Source organism: Brachionichthys hirsutus, chromosome 5 (genome assembly GCF_040956055.1).
Source record: "Brachionichthys hirsutus isolate HB-005 chromosome 5, CSIRO-AGI_Bhir_v1, whole genome shotgun sequence".
In the NCBI taxonomy this organism is placed as follows: domain Eukaryota; kingdom Metazoa; phylum Chordata; class Actinopteri; order Lophiiformes; family Brachionichthyidae; genus Brachionichthys; species Brachionichthys hirsutus.
Genome location: NC_090901.1, coordinates 15,661,639 through 15,680,281, shown reverse-complemented (window position 1 = coordinate 15,680,281; position 18,643 = coordinate 15,661,639). Strand labels below are relative to the sequence as shown.

General features: G+C 44.0%; 1 protein-coding gene across 1 annotated transcript; it reads left to right on the top strand.

Moving 5' to 3' along the window:
* Nucleotides 1-1,167: 1,167 nt before the first annotated feature.
* Nucleotides 1,168-2,304, top strand: foxl1 (forkhead box L1). Its single transcript, XM_068739543.1, is given in 2 exon segments — nucleotides 1,168-1,214; nucleotides 1,216-2,304. Coding segments are annotated over 2 exon segments (1,059 nt in total). The 3' UTR covers nucleotides 2,228-2,304.
* Nucleotides 2,305-18,643: the final 16,339 nt, after the last annotated feature.

Here is an 18,643-nt window from a genome sequence, read left to right as displayed (position 1 = left end):
CTATAATAATAGTAATAATGATATAATAATGCTATACTAATTGTAATAATGTTATACTAATAGTAATAATGCTATAATAATAGTAATACTGCTATAGTAACAGTAATAATGCTATAATACAATAATAATGCTATAATAACAGTAATAATGCTATAATAACAATAATATGCTATAATAACAATAATAATGCTATAATAACAGTAATAATGCTATTATAACAATAATAACGCTATAATAACAATAATAATGCTATAATAATAGTAATAATGATATAATAATGCTATAATAACAGTAATAATGCTATTATAACAATAACAATGCTATAATAACAATATTAATGCTATAATAATAGTAATAATGATATAATAATGCTATAATTACAGTAATAATGATATAATAACAATAATAATGCTATAATAACAGTAATAATGCTATAATAACAGTAATAATGCTATTATAACAATAATAATGCTATAATAACAATAATAATAATATAATAATAGTAATACTGCTCTAATAACAGTAATAATGCTATAATAACAATATTAATGCTATAATAACAGTAATAATGCTATAATAACAGTAATACTAATGCTCTTTCTTCTTATTATGAACCTGCTTTACTGTTACTGCCCATCAGTTATTGTCCTCAGATAGCTTTACATGGCTGTGTGTTCAAGCAGCTCATGCGGTTAACAGCTCCCGCACATCCATTCTGTTGGAGCGGGGCAAAACGTTCATGAAATAGTTTCTGCTTTTTCCCTTTCTAAACTTTGCTTTCCTTTGAGCGAACCCCCAACATCTCCCAGAAAGAACCCGGCGATGTTTGCTTGTTCTCGCTGTGTGAGCAACCCTCCGCGTCACGGGTGGACGTGAGATTTCAAACAGCACATCACTGCGTTTATGGATTGGGTGCCCGGAAATGTTTCTAAATAAACACAGCTTGATTCAACCTGGGTGGGCAGACTTATCAAGCGACTAATTCTATAAACAGATGAGGGAATCACCCTGCACCTGATTGGTTGCTGAGCAGAGGGAATGAAATGTTAATTAATGTGGGTGGGCTGAGAGCACCCCCGACTGTTTATGATGGACAATTTATTTTCCATAGCAAAGTCAACAGAACAGAACAAGCGTACAACAGTTATTAACATTTGTGGGGCCCTCATGAGGCCGGGGAGTCAGTCAGTGCCGGAGAGGAGCTCGGGGACACAGCGCCGTCATGGCTCTCTACCACAGCCGCCTGAGTCTGTCCGGGCCGCCACTCATCTATGTGTACGGCGGGGACAGCGGGGGGGTCGTGCCGTCCGGCTTGAGCTTCGTGTCGGCCCGCCAGGAGCCTCCGCAGAAGCCTCCTTACAGCTACATCGCGCTCATTGCCATGGCGATCAAGAGCGCGCCGGAGCAGCGCGCAACGCTCAGCGGCATCTACCAGTTCATCATGGACCGGTTCCCCTTTTATCACGACAACAAGCAGGGCTGGCAGAACTCCATCCGCCACAACCTCTCCCTCAACGACTGCTTCATCAAGGTGCCCAGAGAAAAGGGCCGGCCCGGCAAGGGGAGCTACTGGACGCTGGGAAACAACTGCCTGGACATGTTTGAGAACGGCAACTACCGACGGAGGAAGAGGAAGGCCAAGAGCCAGCAGGAGGCTGTGGACTCTAAAGCCCCCGGACGCAGGCGCACCAAGGACCCAGGGTCCCCGAAACACCAAACTGGCTCAGGGATGGCGAAAGTAGCAGCAGGACATGATGTGGAGACGCGACCAGAGTTTAGCCACACGGACCCGCCACAAACTCCATCCACACACCGGCTGGAAGGGGGCCCCGACCGGGACACCCGCGCGTCCACAGGGCGACTTGGCTGTCCCGAGACTGACCCCCGTCCCGCTCCGTTACGGATGGACAGCGGCTCAAGAGAAAGAGGTGCGCGCTGCGCCGGAGACATAACGTTCGCTCCACGCGCGCAGGGCAGGTCCAAAGGAACCGCTCCAAGGGACAAAATGAAATGTTTTAGCATCGAGAGCATCTTATCAAGAAGTGAAGACGAAATGCGCAGCAGCGCCATCGGGTTGTCCACGGAGACGTGCGCAGCGCGCCACAGTCCCGCGTTCAGTGCGTCCGCGGTGCTCGGCGGTCGCCTGCATCAGCTCTATCAGATGGGATTCCCCCACTGGTCTCACATGTCCCTCAGCTACCCGGACAAAGTGCTGCCTTTCAAATGATGCAGCGATCACACGTGCACGTCTTTACGCGCGGACCCGCCGCGCCTGCAATTAGGCTTCCATTGGCTACTCCGGGACAGCAGTTTGTTCTTTTCAGGACCTCTCGTCAGTGTAATATTCAGACAGACACATCCATCAGGACACGGAGGGGTTTAGTTCATTTTGCGCATGCGCAATATTCAGGTTAGTGGTTATTTCCACCGATTAATGCTCATTTTAATGCTTCATACAACAAAAGGTTAATTAGACAAGGCTGTTAATGCCAAATGGACATTTAGGGGAAACGAATGTCTTCCTCTCGGCCTTCAGGATCTCATAAATATGTTTGCATTGCTTGCTTTTATTTTATGTTGGAATCATTGGAACGTGCATTCCTTTCTGGTCTGAACTTTACCTGTTGCGTTATGACGCAACACTTCCAGCTGTAGTTTCTTGATTTTGCAATTAAAAATAGCGAAAAGCGAAACAGAGCACTCGTCCATTTGGTTTCCTGTTGTAAAGTATCTAACTCATGATGCTTGCTGAGAAGTCAGGCGGCTGCAGCCTGCAGGCAGGGAGAGCAAAAGCATTCAAGCACAAAGGTAGATTTAATTTACACCGAGAAGGAGGATATAAAATCTCACGTCTGCTTAATGCATATTGGTTGAAGATATTATTGATAAAGACCAGGCCGTTCCATAAATGAGCTGTAAGCAACATCCATCTGTTCAAACAGCATCATCCAATCATATCAGAGGCGAATCAAGCAAATTAAAACACGTATTTATTATCTATATTTTAAAGCCAGCATCATTTTGAGAGCACAAATAATCAGAATGTTCTCATATTTTTACGTAAAGTGCATTTGACTAAGAAAATATATATCAAAGGAGAGAACGCCTGAAAGTGAAGATGAAGATGAAGATGATTCCATATATCTAGGTCAAATGGGGAAGTCCAAATCTTCGATTTGACATTTTGTTTTACACTTTGGAGAGTGAGAGTGAAGGTTTACAGTTCCATGTTTCACTGGATGAGATCGAATGGAGGTGAACGTCTCAGGCTGAAACCAGCGATGCTGCGTGAAGAAGAACAAGAAACAACAAAAACACACAAACACACTATAAACCAGCAGGAGTTGTTGCGGCTCGGCGGGGGCGTGTCCTCGAAGCCACTGGTTCTCGTGAAATGGCTTCGATGGATCCTGAAATACTGAGAAAATCAATACTTTCATTAAAAAACATACTTGATGTTGTTTTGCATTGGCATTTATATATATATATGTACATATTATATATATATAATATGTATGTATGGCTGAAAATGAATTTTGGTGCCCTTTTAGGCGAGGCGTCAGCAACATTACGCCTTACAGCAGGCGACCGACTTTCTCCGGTCCCTCCGTGGCGCATTTTGCTTTAGATCAAATTCTTCCAGAGTTTGCTGACGGCCAGATACAAGGCCTTTGTCAATTTCAATGTTCCTAAACCATTAAGCTTGAAGAAGCTGTTTGGACAATCCATATGGAAGCCTTCAGCCGTTCTGGTCGTCTTTTAAAAGCCTCTGCACACAGTCTATAGAAAGGTCTCCTGGACCTGAAATGTGCTGTAGAATGAAATCAAAGCGCTTCGATGGCAGCATCGCTCAAACAGAGCAGCCGCGTCTAAGTAGCCGACAGATGCACGCTAGTCTGACAAAGACGAATTGTGCAATTCCGGGTCTGTGCAAATCAGGAATGTTTGTTGAAATAAATAAACTTCCTCACATTTGAGGAGAGGAACTCACAATCACAAGCATTTCCTGTATATAGTCAGACGTGTAAATAAAGCATGATGAAAACTTCAGGGGTGAATGGAGGGAGGGAAGGAGAGAAAACAAGAGGCTGCCCCAACATGTGTCCCCAGTGGGACACACCGGGATGTGTCCCCAGTGTCCCACTGCTCCTTCATACTCGAGCGACCGCCAGCGTCTGAGGACGGCTCGGTAAATACGGGACGGTTCACCGATGGGCTCTGTGGATGCTTGATCGGTGAAAGATCCTCACGAGAAAGCAGCTCAGACAACAAAAAGGTCCGATGGATTGTGGTCAGACATTCTGAACTCACATCGTGCATTAGCACAAAGGCTAAAGTCGAGCAGGAATGATGTGGTTTTACTGCTTCTCCTCCAGCCTGCTGGACGTGGATATTTACCCAACCAGAAGAGGAACACGTTTGCTTTCACTGCATTATTTCAGAGGTGGAGGTAAAATGTCAAGACTTTATTTATGAATAAAGGTTTATTCCATTCAAATACTGTTCAGAAATGTTCAAGGCTAGAAGCTGAGGAGCAGGATTCAAGTTGTTTATAACGGAGGAGAGGAAAGAGGAATGGAGGAAGAGTTATCTTGAAGGAGGAGTTGGTGCAGAGTGTTCTAGAGGAGAAGGAGAAGTTCTTACGCTCCACAGGTAGGAGGTGAGTTAGAGGAGAAGGAGAAGTTCTTACGCTCCACAGGTAGGAGGTGAGTTAGAGGAGAAGGAGAAGTTCTTACTCTCCACAGGTAGGAGGTGAGTTAGAGGAGAAGGAGAAGTTCTTACGCTCCACAGGTAGGAGGTGAATTAGAGGAGAAGGAGAAGTTCTTACGCTCCACAGGTAGGAGGTGAGTTAGAGGAGAAGGAGAAGTTCTTACGCTCCACAGGTAGGAGGTGAGTTAGAGGAGAAGGAGAAGTTCTTACGCTCCACAGGTAGGAGGTGAGTTAGAGGAGAAGGAGAAGTTCTGGACTGACTTAGATGAAGTGGTTCAGAGCATCCTAGCAGAGAGAGAGTTCTGATTGGAGCAGACCTCAATGGGCGTGTTGGTGAAGGAAATAGAGGAGATGAAGAAGTGATGGACAAGTTTGGTATTCAGGATAGAAGGACAGGTGGTGGTGGACTTTGGTGTTCAGGACAGGACCCTAGAAGGACAGATGGTGGTGGACTTTGGTGTTCGGGACAGGACCCTAGAAGGACAGATGTGGTGGACTTTGGTGTTCGGGACAGGACCCTAGAAGGACAGATGGTGGTGGACTTTGGTGTTCGGGACAGGACCCTAGAAGGACAGATGATGGTGGACTTTGGTGTTCAGGGCAGGACCCTAGAAGGACAGATGGTGGTGGACTTTGGTAGCACAGGTGTAGCACGTTAGGGTGGAGCAGACAATCACTGAGGGGGGGCCACATAGGGAGGAAGTGTGAAGCTGTCACCAGGAACATGGTGCAAAGTACAAAATAACGCAGGAAGTGAATACAGGAAAACGAAAGGACTTTGACTAAGTCAGAGATATGACAGTACCCCCCCCCCCCCCCCTTCAAGGGCCGACCCCTGACTGCCCAGAAACGTCAGGATTCTGACGGTGAAAGTCCGTGATAAGGGCTGGATTCAGGTTATCTGGGGCCTCTCACTGTAAATACATCAACAACCCAGGGTGGCGGTGGGGGCCTGGAGGAGGGAACCAGTGAACCTGATTTTTATTTTATTTGAGATGAGATAACCTCTGCCGTATCCTTGGCTGAGGACAATTTAGGCAGGGGAATAAAATGTGCAATTTTTGAGAATCTGTCTCCCACAGTGAATGTGGGGTTCCCCTCAGACAGAGGCAGACCAGTGACGAAATCCAGGGAGATGTCAGACCAGGGGCTTTGGGGTCCAGCCCAGCCGGACGACTCCTCTGATTCTCTGATTCTTATTGCGTGCACAGACCCGACTAGCTGCCTTACTCTCCAACCTCCCTCTCCATGCGCTGCCGGATGATGAAGAGGGTCCTCTTGACTCCTGGGTGACCCGTGAACAGACATGCGTGCACCCAATGGAGTGCACACAAACAGGAGGAGGACCAAACAGACGATCGGCAGGACAACCATCTGACGGATGGACGGTCCTGATGCTTCCCTGATTCTGGACTCAATTCCCCATGTGATGTCAAATGTGTCCATCTCGACTACAAATTGGAGATGAGGGTCGGGAAGAGTGAGAATAGGTGCGACCACAGCACTAACCTTTACCGGGTCCATTTGGAGGCGGTCAGGGGACACGATGAAACCCAGAAAGGAGACGGAGAGAACATGAAACTTTTCGGCTTTCACATCAAGGTGGCGCTGGAGGACGTGATGAACATGTTTCATGTGGAGATCCTCATTCAGAGAAAATATGAGAATATCATCCAAATAAACAAACACAAAGAGGTCAAGCATGTCCTGCAGAACATCATTGACATGGGCCTGGAAAACCGCTGGGGCATTAGTGAGACTGAAGGGGCAAGTACTCATAATGTCCACTAGGTGTGTTTAAAAGCAGTTTCCCATTCATCCCCCTCCCTTATGCTCACCAAATGATTACAACGGTCTAATTTAGTGAATATTTTATCACCCCGCAAAAGTTCAGGAACAGAAAGGATGAGATCAAGGTTCAAGGTTCAAGGTTCAAGGTTCCTTTATTTGTACCCGGAGGTAGATTTGTTTTGCTGTGAGGTAAAGTTAAAACATCCAATATCCATTTAAAACCAGCAAACAGACATATAAAATTTATACAAACCGTTAAAAGTGCTCAAATAATATTTCATCAGCGCCAGTAAACCAAGATAAAATTAAAATAAAAAGTTTGCAAACCACAATAAAATAAATTACAACACAAGATGTAAGAATATATGATTAAAATAAAACCCGGTAAAAAGATGAAGGATTAAAATACAGACTAATGCTGATTCAGCAGACCCACCGCAGTCGGGACAAAGCTCTTTTTGTACCGCTGAGTTCGGCACCTTGGCACTAGTAACCTCCGCCCAGAGGCCAGAGAGACCGTACAGGGGGGGGGGGGGGGGGGGGTGCAGGTCACCCCGTAACACGGAGGAGGCGATCCTCGGCCCCCGCCGGGCTGCTCTGAGCTTCACCAAGCAGACGGCCTGACCATTTAATCTTAACATCCAACCCCTTTTTCTGTTTCCGCCAAACCATGGAGGGGGGGGGGGGGGGGGTACCTGTTCTTCACGCTGATGTTTTTCAGGCCAGGGTCGTCAATTACGTCAAAATAAAACAGGAAAACAAAAGGAATATGACTAAGACAGAGACATACCTCCACAGGAACTGATCCCTGGTGCATCCCACCTCCACACTAAGCTGCTGGGACCCCTACTGGACACTTCACTGTCCTACAACTGTCATCCAGCTCCAAAGACTTTATACACACACAGTCGTCACCGTTGCTTGTGGGTTCCACATTAAAATGTTGTTTTAGGGGCGTTGAAGGGATGTCTCCAGAGCCTCACTTCTGCATTTCATGTTTTCATACCAATCCTATTTTTGATGTTTTCAATGGAAATCATTTTCAGGTAAATCTGAAGGTTGGTCACCTCCTACAAAACAATCATCGCTCCTCCGGGCTCACCAAGGAAGCATTTTTTGCAGCGATATGTTGTTTTGCTATTTCTGCTGAACACTACATCTTTTTTGTAACATGCATCTGCTGATCTGTATGGAAACAGTTTGTAATACTTTCTTTTATTGATCTTGATTTAAAATAAAATTATCTGTCTATTTTATCAGCGATAAAATGATGATTAAAGCCACTAGTTATGGAAAGCAGCTCTTATTCTTATGTCATGTCGTTTGTAATGTCGAAGAATGAACCTTTTCACTGCTGATCTTAAAAATAAACAAAACATTCAAACAGATCCATTAAAATCATTGATGATTTTGAGTATTCAAGTTAATCATAGAACTACCTATTGTGATATAGCTTTCGTTTAAAGAGATCAGGTGAGCTTTATGCTTTGCTGTTGCCACAATCTTTGAGTCACATCCCAACAGGAAGACTGAGTGAAGACTCAGCGAGAGGAATATCCCTGGACGGTGTCTCAGGTCACGTCACAGCTCAGTGCGAAATCTCACAGTTTAAAGCTCACTGCTTCAAAAAGCCTCCTAATCCAAGTGTTTATTATATTTGTTCACTCTCCACATAAACTGGCTACACTTGTCCAAATACACACTCAGCACTCGGGGAAGGCGGGGCCATGATGAAGATGGATGGGCTTGGTTCAGGCCACGTTAACTTGCTCATCAAGTGAGGTTTCCTGGCACAGAGCTCTACACATCATGATGTTCCTCAGATGTCCTTCAGATCAGGACCGATGCTGTTTACAGCAACCTTGGACAAAGAGGTTCAGGGGAACATGTGGACAGACAGACACCAACCTAAACACGCAACAAATTAAACACAGCAGTCCTGCAGCAAATCCCAAAATCTCAAATGCTGGAAAAGCTCCGCCAAAACGCTGTGGGTGTCTCTCGGAGGCGCTTCCACTGAATCCTATCTGCATTGCATTATACTGGATCTTCTCCCTGGTCTTCACTCCGTAACAAGGAGACATGAAGTTAACGGCGCTAGAAGAACGCCTCACTAGCATATGCTATTTTGTCCAGTCCCCAGTTTATAGACAAGTCTACATGGACTTCTGGTGTCAAACCACGTTGCGTCTTTACTTACTGTGGAGGTTCGTGTGAGGAGAGCTGAAACTGATTTCGTACGTTCTTTATTAACAATAACTCTCGTGCGTGGCTTTACAGCAAGACCGTACCCTAGAACCAGGATGTGGAGCATGTGCAGTGGAAACTACGGCAACTGGTGTAGGACACACATCATTATACACATGCAATCATTAAACGGAATGATCTACACTTACCTTGAACGCTTGTATTTGGGCTGCAGCTCCAGTCTGCCTGGCTAACCAAGCTACTGAATACAGATGTGCAACAGGTCAAAATGTGTCTATGCGATGAAAATGGATGCAGCTCAAACTAGAAAGACAATCAGAGACTGCAGACCCCGCCTCCAATAGACTATTGGATCTTGTGAGACAGTAAACAGGGCTTCCGGATCAGAGGGGCCAAACCTGCTCTAGCTTGCTGCTCCGGAACGTACTACAAGACTCCTTCTGGACTCTTTTTCCCATCATGCCATTCGTGTCCCTCCCTCTTAAAGTGGCAGTTTACAGCACAGGCACAATTCCAGATGTAAAAATAATTCTAGAATCTGGATCCAGATCCGGATCAACGCCATTCTCAGGGAGGACCGAGCCACGGACAGAACCTTGCTTGTGTAAAAATATCAAGTCGATTGGGTTACTAGTTTTTGAGTTATGCGCTCGGACAGACAAACAAAAAAACGGACCCAATTGCAATACCCTCGCCTCCCCTTCGGCGAGGGTAACAAGACACCCTGGACACGGACTGTTTGACCCGCTCTCCTCGGGCAGAAGGCTACGGTCCATCCGGACCAGAACGAGGGTACGACCTCCTCCGCCCGTTCAGCTTCATACAGTGCCTCGCTGAGGGACTTGGGCACGGCGAGGCGAACATGCTGGCGCAGTCTTTCAGAGCACTAGCACCGCCTTCCCCTCCAACGTTAGGGCCAGGTGAACAGCGGCTTCTTCATCACTCCAGCCCCCTGCTCAGCCAGCAGGGGGCGCCTCGGTGCGTCTGCTGCGGCGGCCCGCTCGGCCAGCAGGGGGCGATGAAGTGAAGGCTTACCACTCTCAGTGGGGCAACTTCGTGGTCCGTGACGGAGTGATGTACCGGAGGTGGCAAACGCCAGGACGAGGGTACGACCTCCTGCAGCTGCTGGTGCCAAGGGCCCTACGGCCCCAAGTTCTCCAGGCGGTCCACGGTTCGGTGGGGGCGGGGCACTACAGGAATGCCAAGACCCTCAACCGCCTCAGGAGGCGATTCTACTGGCCGGACTGTCGGCGGGAGGTGGAGTTGCATGTCCACTGCTGTGATGCCTGCACGGCCCAGAAGGGACCGACCCAGCGCTCCCATGCCCCGCTACAGCAGTATCTGGTGGGGGCCCCGATGGGGAGGGTTGGAGTGGACATCCTGGGGCCCTTTCCAGTCACCAACTCTGGCAACCGCTATGTTCTGGTGGCCACGGACTACTTCACAAAGTGGCCAGAGGCGTATGCGGTCCCAGACCAGACCGCGGCTACGACCGCAGAAAGGCTGGTGGAGGAGATGTTCAGCCGTTTCGGGGTCCCTAACGAGCTCCACAGTGACCAGGGACGGAACTTCGAGTCCCAGGTCTTTGGGGAGGTCTGCCGACGGCTGGGGGTGCGGCTGTCCGGCAAGGGACGCATGGTGGTATTTAAGAGACTTTGTGTTGGGTGATGGGGTCGCCGGGGACATCTGACCCCTCAGGTGGGGGCTATGTAGCGATCACGCGAGATCACGTGAGGCGCAATGCATCATGGGAGTGACTGGGTGGTGCTTTTGGCACCATGAGTGAGAGGGGTGTTGCGTTGAATGTCCCCAGCGCAGCATCCACGTGCAGTCGAGTCGTCCTGTGTCACAACAAAGGCACTTGTTGACACAAGCTCAATCCCAGTGTGGTTCTTCTCCTTGAGCTCGCTACAATACTTTAGAAAGACGGTGCTAAATGCTGCTAAAGCTACCTATGTGCGTGTGGTTTAACGTTGTGATAATTAGTCAAATGAATTAACAGATTCAGAGGAAATGACATAATGGCTCAGAAATATCCTTAAGAATTTTAATCCCTCACAGACAGCTGTAACAAAAAAACTCACATCTATCAATAACAAAGCAATGTTTTGTCTTCTCCATCCTCCTCGTCCTCAGCTCAGTGCTCAAAGGAGGGGAGACCACACACGAGTTAAAAGTTAAAAAGTATTTACTTTACATAATTAAAAGAGAATTCAAAACAAACCGAACGGGATGGATGTCCGACGAGCGATGAAGGCGGTCCGCCGGGCGCTGGTTCAGAGAGTCGGGAGCGGAATGGACTCACCACTCCGCTGCAGACGAAGAGCGAATCCCGAGAACACCAGCGAGGACATCGGAGAAGACATTTCTACACTTGCTTTACAGGATAAATGTGCCGTGTGTTTGATCCAGTTATCATTAGCAATGCGTCAGGCTAAACAAGGTCACTTCCTCAACGCTTGAATAGCAAGAGTATTTATTGAGCAGGCTTCTTTTATCCCTCTGAGGTCGAGTCATAACTTTGAACTGCGCCTGAGATTACAGCTGCTTAAAACTTTATATCAAACACATTTAAGTCACTGATTAATTTCTATCACCTTTAAAGATAAGATCAATTATTTTGACTGATGCCTCGTCATCCAGAAAGCTACCAATCAGTACCAGTACTCAGGATAAACATACACATGTGTTTTAGAATTTATAAATGTGCCATCTGAAGATGTGAATGAATTAAAAAGAAATAAGTCCAAATAATACACCAACTATTTTTGGGTCTTTCCTTTCCTAGTTTACACACATTCTATCAAACTGTGATTTTTTTTCTTCACTTGCATCAACTAATGACTTTACTTCTGATTATTTCATTCACTGTGGAAGTGTAGCACAAAGAAGCATTTTATTTAACATGAATGTGTTTCAGTCAAAGCAGCAGAAAGAGGAAACGGCGTCGTCTCCGACGGCAAGCGGCTGGCTGGAGAACGGCATCCTCATCCAACGGTCTGCCGCTTTGCTTTCACCAGCTCTACAGAAACACTCAGAATCTCAGGAGGCGCGCGCGTGTGTGTGTGTGTGTGCGTGTGTGCGTGTGTGAGTGTGCGTTTAAGGGAGAGGGAGGGTGTTGCCCTGAGTCTGGAACACAGAACTCTACTTCCTGCTGGATTAAGTGCTAAATTCAGGGTGGTCCAAATCTGGGGGTGGTAATCCTGCTGCTGTGTATATATACCCCCCCCCACACACACACACACAGTTTAGATTTATACTGCACAGCTGTAACATTGGTAACCGGATGTTGGATTAGGGTCAGCAACACATTTAGGCATGATTCGTGATAATTGCTTATTTGCCTTGATATAATTGATAAATGTAACAAAGAAAAAGTAGCAACAAATATGAATTGTATCATGTGGGAATTAAATCTGACATCAGACTGTATATGAGGAACGTGTGTGTTATGAGATACAGGATCTCACTTTAAAGGTTTGGATGGAACAAACCTTTAAAGCCAAACACAGTAGAACCTCCATCCAGCCAGGACAGTAGAACCTCCACCGATCCAGCACAGGAGAACATTCGCCCAGTCAGCACAGTAGAACTTCCATTCAGCCAGCGCAGTAGAACCTCCACCCAATATGCAGAGCAGAACATCCACCGATCCAACACAGTAGAATCTTCACCCAGCCAGCGCAGGAGAACCTCCATCCAGTCCACACAGCTGTGATGAAGCTGTGATGAAGCTGTGATGAAGATGTTTGGTGAAGCTGTGATGAAGCTGTGATGAAGCTGTGGTGAAGCTGTGATGAAGCTGTGATGAAGCTGTGATGAAGCTGTGATGAAGCTGTGGTGAAGCTGTGATGAAGCTGTGATGAAGCTGTGATGAAGCTGTGATGAAGCTGTGATGAAGCTGTGATGAAGCTGTGATGAAGCTGTGATGAAGCTGTGATGAAGCTGTGATGAAGCTGTGGTGAAGCTGTGATGAAGCTGTGATGAAGCTGTGATGAAGCTGTGATGAAGATGTTTGGTGAAGCTGTGATGAAGCTGTGATGAAGCTGTGGTGAAGCTGTGATGAAGCTGTGATGAAGCTGTGATGAAGCTGTGATGAAGCTGTGATGAAGCTGTGATGAAGCTGTGGTGAAGCTGTGATGAAGCTGTGATGAAGCTGTGATGAAGCTGTGATGAAGCTGAAATGAAGATGTTTGGTGAAGCTGTGATGAAGCTGTGATGAAGCTGTGATGAAGATGTGATGAAGATGTTTGGTGAAGCTGTGATGAAGCTGTGATGAAGCTGTGATGAAGCTGTGATGAAGCTGTGATGAAGCTGTGGTGAAGCTGTGATGAAGCTGTGATGAAGCTGTGATGAAGCTGTGATGAAGATGTTTGGTGAAGCTGTGATGAAGCTGTGATGAAGCTGTGGTGAAGCTGTGATGAAGCTGTGATGAAGATGTTTGGTGAAGCTGTGATGAAGCTGTGATGAAGCTGTGATGAAGCTGAGATGAAGATGTTTGGTGAAGCTGTGGTGAAGCTGTGATGAAGCTGTGATGAAGCTGTGGTGAAGCTGTGATGAAGCTGTGATGAAGCTGTGATGAAGATGTTTGGTGAAGCTGTGATGAAGCTGAGATGAAGATGTTTGGTGAAGCTGTGGTGAAGCTGTGATGAAGCTGTGATGAAGATGTTTGGTGAAGCTGTGATAAAGCTGTGATGAAGCTGTGATGAAGATGTTTGGTGAAGCTGTGATAAAGCTGTGATGAAGCTGTGGTGAAGCTGTGGTGAAGCCATTTATTTATTCGCTGCTGACTGATTGGCTGTTCACAGCTCATTACGTATCATCCAATCAGAGTCCAGCGAGCATGACTGCTGTTTATTGATTCACAGATCTGGGAATGGTCGAGCAGACAAATCCTGAAACACTGAAACACTCGAGCTTATTGTGCTGCTGCAGAGGGACCCAATCAGCACGCGGCTCTTACTGACACATGTTTACAAGCGCGAAGGCCAATCAAGTCTCAGCGTTTCCCTCATGGGCAAAATATAATTCTAGAAAGGATCAATATCAAAGAGCTTGTCGGACAATGAATCACAATGTTCTCAGCAGCTTGAGCCAGAAACACGGGTTCTAATCTCCACACTAACAGGCTGAGGAAGAGAACGTCACAACTACGGCTTTGCACCGGCATCTTTGATCTGCTTCTGATCAATTCAATTCAATTCAGTTTTATTTATGTAGCGCCAGATCACAACATAAAGTCATCTCAAGGCACTTTACAGGATTAGCAGAGAAACACAGAACCCAACTTGACCCACAAGAGCAACGGAGGCAAGGAAAAACTTCCCTTTAACGGGCAGAAACCTTGGACAGAACCTAGGCTCATGGTGGACGGCCATCTGTCTGACCGGCTGGGTAGAGAGAGAGAGAGAGAGAGAGAGAGAGAGAGAGAGAGAGAGTCAAAAACAAAACGTAACATCTGCAGAGCAAGATACTGACTAAAGAGCTGCTATATAAAGCTATAAATGCTAATGCTAGCGATATAAAGCTATAAATGCTAATGCTAGCGATATAAAGCTATAAATGCTAATGCTAGCGATACAAAGCTATAGATGCTAATGCTAGCGATATAAAGCTATAGATGCTAATGCTAGCGACGTGGACATCAGCGCTGAGGGACACAGGTCCAGGTTCTGCAGCACCACGGACAGAAGGACCTGAAAGAGAGAGAGGGACAAACAGAGGGAGAGAGAGAACAAGACTACAGGGGAGAGAGAGAGAGATTACTCACATATATTTATAACATGAATAACCAGATAAAGGGGGAGGAGCTCAGTGTGTCATGATGTTAAGCTACCAGTGCTGCCTAATGACAGCATATTGATTATATTGATTAACTATAAGCTTTGTTAAAAAGGAAAGTCTTTAGTCTACTCTTGAACATAGAGATGGTGTCTGTCTCACGAACCAATCAGGGAGCCGATTCCACAATAAAGGAGCTTGATAACTGAAAGCTCCGCCCCCCTGTCTGCTCTTGGAAATTTTTGGAACCACGAGCAGGCCAGCATTTTGGGACCGCAGGGTTCTAGTGGGGCAATACGGGATAATCATCTCTGTAAGGGAAGGAGGGGCCTGGCTGGTGAGGGCTTTAAAAGTGAGTAGAAGGATTTTATATTCAATCCGTTCCCTAACAGGAAGCCAATGCAGAGACGCCAGAACAGGGGAAATGTGTTCTCTCAGTCTGGTTCCTGTTAGAACACGAGCTGCTGCGTTCTGGATTAGCTGGAGATGTTTAATAGACCTTTTTGGGCAGCCGGACAGTAAGGAGTTGCAGTAGTCCAGTCTGGAAGTCACAAAAGCATGGACTATTGTTTCTGCATCTTTTCGGGTTAGTAGGTGCCTGACCTTTGAGATATTCCGAAGGTGAAAGAACGCAGTCCTTGAAACGTGCTTTATCTGGGACTGAAAGGACAGGTCCTGATCAAAGATTACCCCCAGAGTCTTGGACGTGGTGCTGGTGGACACTGAGACGCCATCTAGTTCAACTACAACACTAGAACAAACATTTCTGAGATGCTTTGGCCCAAGAACCAGAACCTCAGTTTTATTTAGAGTTAATAACAGGAAGTTCTGGGTCATCCAGGAGTTAATGTCCTTACGGCACGTCTGGTGTCTCATCCTCATCCTCATGAAAGCCTGAATGAAACGTGAAGCATTTATCCAGAGGAAGCCTCTAAACAGGCTTGTTCAGGTCAAGCCAGTCGTTTGGCCAGGCGGTGCACAAAGTCATTCTAAAGTCCGGTTGAAGGCCTTTCATTGATCAATGCCGCATTTAACCTGCTTCAGAACTTCATCTTTCAAAGGTGATCAATAAATAAAGCTATTATTATTAGTATTATTTGTTACAGTGTTGGTATAAAACATCAGCAACTGGAGGGACACAGATTTGAGGACTACTTTAATGTTACTTTGATGCAGCATTAGAAATCGTCATGGTTACCAGCACAAATGACCAGCTGTCAACATTTCACAAGGGAGGGAAGCGAAACGGCTGTTTGGAGGAAACAGAAAACGGGACACTTATTATAGTTAAGAATAAGAAGTTAAAGAGGCCTGCATGGCTTCCTGTATGCCACGTAGCTTTAGGCTACATGTAGCGTTAAGCTACGTGGAGCTCAACACGGTGTTCAGCTCTGTATACCAGGGGTCCCCAAACTTTGTCCTGTGAGGGCCACATAACTCCTCCCTTCTCTGATGGGGGGGCGGGGTTAGTTTGTACAGGAACTGTGTGACGATGGCAGGGGGGCCTAAACATTTATTGTTTTCAGAGATCCACCAAATAACTAAATAACAAGAGGAAAAAGTCAGGAAATAAATAATAACACTATTAATAATATAAATAATAACACTATCAATAAAATAAATAATATAATAACACTATTAATAATATAAATAATAACACTATTAATAATATAAATAACACTATTAATAAAATAAATAATAACACTATTAATAATAGAAATAATAACACTATTAATAAAATAAATAATAACACTATCAATAATATAAATAACAACACTATTAATAATATAAATAACAACACTATTAATAATATAAATAATAACACTATTAATAATATAAATAACACTATTAATAAAATAAATAATAACACTATTAATAATATAAATAATAACACTATTAATAAAATAAATAATAACACTATTAATAAAATAAATAATAACACTATTAATAATATAAATAATAACACTATTAATAAAATAAATAACACTAACCCTAACCCTAACACTATTAATAATATAAACAATAACACTATTAATAATATAAATAATAACACTATTAATAAAATAAATAATAACAATATTAATAAAATAAATAATAACACTATCAATAATATAAATAATAACACTATTAATAATATAAATAATAACACTATTAATAATATAAATAATAACACTATTAATAAAATAAATAATAACACTATTAATAAAATAAATAACACTATCAATAATATAAATAATAACACTATTAATAATATAAAAAATAACACTATTAATAATATAAATAATAACACTATCAATAATATAAATAATTACACTATTAACAAGACACTTCACCCACATTGCCTGTGTGAATGTTGGTGGTGGTCAGGAGGGCCGATGGCACAAATTGGCAGCCTCTCTCCTGTCAGTCTGCCCCAGGGCAGCTGTATCTGCCCCAGGGCAGCTGTATCTACCCCAGGGCAGCTGTGGCTACAGTAGTAGCTTCACCACCAAGTATGGTGTGAATGAATAATGCACAATGTGAAGCGTCTTTGGGTGCCTAGAAAAGTGCTATATAAAATCAAGCATTATTATTATTATTATTATTATTATTATTATTATATAAATAATAACACTATAAATAATATAAATAATAATACTATTAATAAAATACATAACACTATTAATAATATAAATAATAACACTATTAATAAAATAAATAATAACCAAATAACCCTTTCCGGGTTCATCACAGGAAAAAAGTCCATTGAACATTAACTTTCTGGTCGTATGTGATCATCGTTAAAATTGTCCCAAACTAAAGGAAGAATGCTTTTCTTCATAATATTGATATATTCTCCATTATCAATATTATTTTTAGGAAACAAAAGATTGAATTAACGACCCCTCTTAAATGCACCCCATACCATTATTGCTCTTGATCTTGATCTATTTTTTGTCTGGTATTGTTCAGGGGGCCGGGCCCAATGTGGAGGCGGGCCGTAGTTTGGGGACCCCTGCTGCAGGGGATTCCGTTTACGACACAACAGGTAAGGTATGGGGGCACTGAGGTGGGGGACTTATCACATCTACCGCTTATACATTTACAATTAAAATACGCAGAGTTCACAAACAGCATCATATGATCAATACTTACAACATACATTTGATACAAAATGATTTCATCAAAACAATATTTTAAAATAGTTTAAATTTTTTTAATGGAATATGACTTGGCAGAAGGTACAATAAAAGTGGAAAACCACATTTCATCGTTTATAAAGTACACATAGATATACTCTTCAAACTGCTGCAACGTTTTGCTTTTTTTGTGGTTTGAGGGGTTTCTTTTTTGGAGAAGTGCTTCAAAGATACAACACTGCCCCCCAGGGGAAGGGTGAAGAACTGCAGCCAGGGAACGTCAGTCACAGTTGATCACTTTACATTTGCTTCATGCTTTTAGCAAAGCTAATTAGATGAACATGCATCAGGACAGTGCAGGAAAAGTCTTCAGCACATCACAACAAAGGTCAGCACAAGATAAACACACAGTGGGTTTTGTTGACATACGTATGAGCTCATCGATCTGGGAATGACAAATCGTTGCAGGCTTGGCATTCACAAAGACGTGAGATGAAGATAAGGATAATAACTTTCATGGAAGGCACTTTGGATGAAAGTATAATGTATTGGCTCGTTTCAGAAGATATCCCAGCACGATACTCTAATTGTGTATCGAGGTAAGTGATGGAAATGTGATTGAAACAGGCAAGAACAATGGTATGAGTAACCGTTTGGGAGGAAGACTTTGCTGCTGCCTCTCCTGCCTCAAGTGAAACTGTTAATGAATATGTTAATATGTCGTTAGCTTAGCACTGCTAGCCAGTCTTCAGTCAAACAATATTATACCCAGTAGTTTTTGTCTTTGTGCCACTCTGACGTTTTTTGAATGGACATAAAGGTATATATATATATATATATATGTTACCTATAATTGCAATTATATCCTTACTCTCTGTCTTTCTTCAGGAAGGAGTGACAATGGTAAATGGACTGCACTTATATAGCGCTTTTTCCACCGCTTAGCGGTGCTCAAAGCAATCAACCAATAGAGGAGAAGAAAGACTTTGCCCTTATTAGGCAATGTTTTCAGCAGTAAGGATGGCAATAAGAAA